General features: G+C 42.8%; 1 protein-coding gene and 1 pseudogene across 1 annotated transcript in view; both read right to left on the bottom strand.

Annotated features, from left to right (window-relative positions):
• Nucleotides 1-2,430, bottom strand: part of SYNPO2 (synaptopodin 2) — a 25,477-nt gene that overhangs the window by 21,091 nt on the left and 1,956 nt on the right. The window contains 1 exon segment of the mRNA XM_025050920.1: nucleotides 425-639. Within this exon segment, the coding sequence (XP_024906688.1) occupies nucleotides 425-639 (215 nt within the window).
• LOC112484664 lies at nucleotides 1,461-1,579 on the bottom strand (annotated as a pseudogene).

Below are 2,430 nucleotides of genomic sequence, written 5' to 3'. Positions count from 1 at the left end.
CGACTTCCCAGCCAGACCAAAGCAGGTGATGCTTAGTGATTCAGCAAGGTATTTTTTTTTCAAGTCACCTTAAACATGGGACATAACCCAGAATTATGTACTCACAGAGCTCAGAGCTAAAGGGTCTACAAAGCCCATACCATCATATCTAACTCTTATTTGATAGATATGGAATCTGTGTTCTGGAGAATGAAAGTGTCTTAGCCAAAAACAAACTCTGAAATTCCCCAAAGATGAGAAACAGCATGACTCCAATTATATCCTAAGAAAGGGCCCTGACTTGCCTACACTTTCCCTCATCTCAGAAATAATTCCTTATGTCTCAGAGCTTAGATCCTTCTTGATTCCATTCTGGACAAATATATTCTCTACTACGATGGAAATGTATTCGCTATATGATGGAAAATTTTTCTAATTTCCAGGCGCCCTCCGGGTCCTCGGGGTCGTCCTGCCGCCCGAGCTGGCCGGTGCCGTAGCTGACGAGCGTGAACTTCCTGGCGCGCCGCCGCCTCTTCTTAAACATCAACACGCCCTTGGAGTGGGGCGTGGGCGCGGCCGTCAGCAGCAGGGCGATGCTCTTGCATTTGGACTTGGCTTCCTTCACCTGCTTCTCCGAGAGGCTCTCACTCCTCCGGAGCCCTGGGGAAGGACAGAGTCACGGGGACATGGTGAGTTCAGGGGGGACTGCAGAGCAGCTCCGAATGCACCCTGTGCGCCCTGCGCGCCGGGCCACCCCCCGCCTCGCCTGGCTCTGCCAGCGGCCCCTCCAGAGCAGGACAGAGCTTCGGCCAGCGCCCCAGCGCCCCCGCGCCCCCGCGCCCCCTTCACCGGCCCCTTCTCCTGCGTGGAAGCACGTTCTGCCGATTAGACTGCGTCTCACCACCTGCCTCTGCGTGGGTCCGAACACCTCAACATAAACGACGGCTGGGGAAGCCGCGTTTGGGACGTAATCGAAACTTAAAAGGGAATCATTTAAGGACATAATGTTTTCTGAAAATACGAGTCAGGATATAATTTGTATTTCTATATTTACAAAATAAAACGTCAATATAAAACTATTTCCAAGCATTTTCAAAAAGCGCAGGGGTGGGGCAGGCAAGAAAATGTTTAGCTTAATGTTTCAGTGTAAGGACTTTAAATGGTCAGTTTTCTTCTTCTTTTTTAATTTTGACCTCCCCTCAAAGTCTCTGCATTCAGAGACTGAATTAATATGAATTCAAAACTAAGCGAATAACAATTAACTAGATCTCTGTGAATGAAAGAAACCAGCTACGAAGCTGTCTGGATGAATTTGTAATGTATTGCTATTTTGGAAACATACTATTTTGGCCGAAGTAAGAGTAATTGTAAATCTTGGGGAAATTTATTTTTATTTATTTATTTATTTTTTAGGCGAGGCAACCCTTGGTTGACCTCACAGATTGCAAGGACCTTGTCAGTTTACAATCCCTTATTTTTTATGCCCATAGCACCTGGTCTTCCTAGGTGGTCTCCCACCTGAGTACTAACCAGGCCCCACCCTGCTTAGCTTCCGAGATCAGACGGGATCCGGCTTGTTCAGGGTGGCATGGCCGTAGACAAGGGAAATTTTAAAATTTTATGATTAGTGACCCTTTTATCTGTGGATAAAAGCAGATGCAGAAATTAAGTCATTTAAAATGAGGTTTGACAGTTTTAAGGTAACAAAAATTTTTGTTCAAATTTAAAATTTTATTGTTATTATAAAACTAAATCGATCAGTGGCAAATTAATTTATAGCATCAGTTAATTATAGTCATGTATGCAGTGATAATGAATATGGTTCACAAAAAAATTTTGACTCCTCAAAACTGTTAAAATTTTCATTTCAGAAAATTTTTCTGAATACTTTATGATTGAAAATTAGCTCTTTTTATACCGAAAATCAGACAATGGTTAATTAAAAAAAAAAATAAAATAGAATCAGAGTAAATAGTTTTATAACAAAGTTATAGATATTCCTTGGTAATCAAATTTTATTTAGAGAAAATGGTAAAACGTATGGTCATTCCCGAATGTAATTTTTCCTGAGTGGAGTTAGACAACTCACTGGTAAACTGACCGTCACAGCTGCATAGTTGTTGCTGACTTCGCTGCCAACACGTAAAGCATGTGGATGATGCACTTGTTTCAGACGCTATAAATGTGACGGTGCCTACAGATGCTTAAAGCACACGGAATGACCAGCAGCATTTGCCCATAGAGCTCCAAATGGTTATGCTAAAAATATGCTTTGAAAGGAATACAATAGGTTCGGAGACGGAATCCACTGCTCTGAGTAACTGAGTTCATTACTGCCGCGTATCGTGCACACACCCAAGTGCCTTCGCCAGTCGAGCCTTTCCTCCCCACGTGAAATTCCAAAATTTGTGGGGAAAAAAGAAAGAAAACAAAAAATCATAAAACCTAACT

Source organism: Pteropus alecto, unplaced genomic scaffold, assembly GCF_000325575.1.
Source record: "Pteropus alecto unplaced genomic scaffold, ASM32557v1 scaffold17, whole genome shotgun sequence".
Taxonomy (NCBI): Eukaryota; Metazoa; Chordata; class Mammalia; order Chiroptera; family Pteropodidae; genus Pteropus; species Pteropus alecto.
Note: the sequence above shows the minus strand (reverse complement) of the source record. Positions and strands in the feature narration are given on the sequence as shown.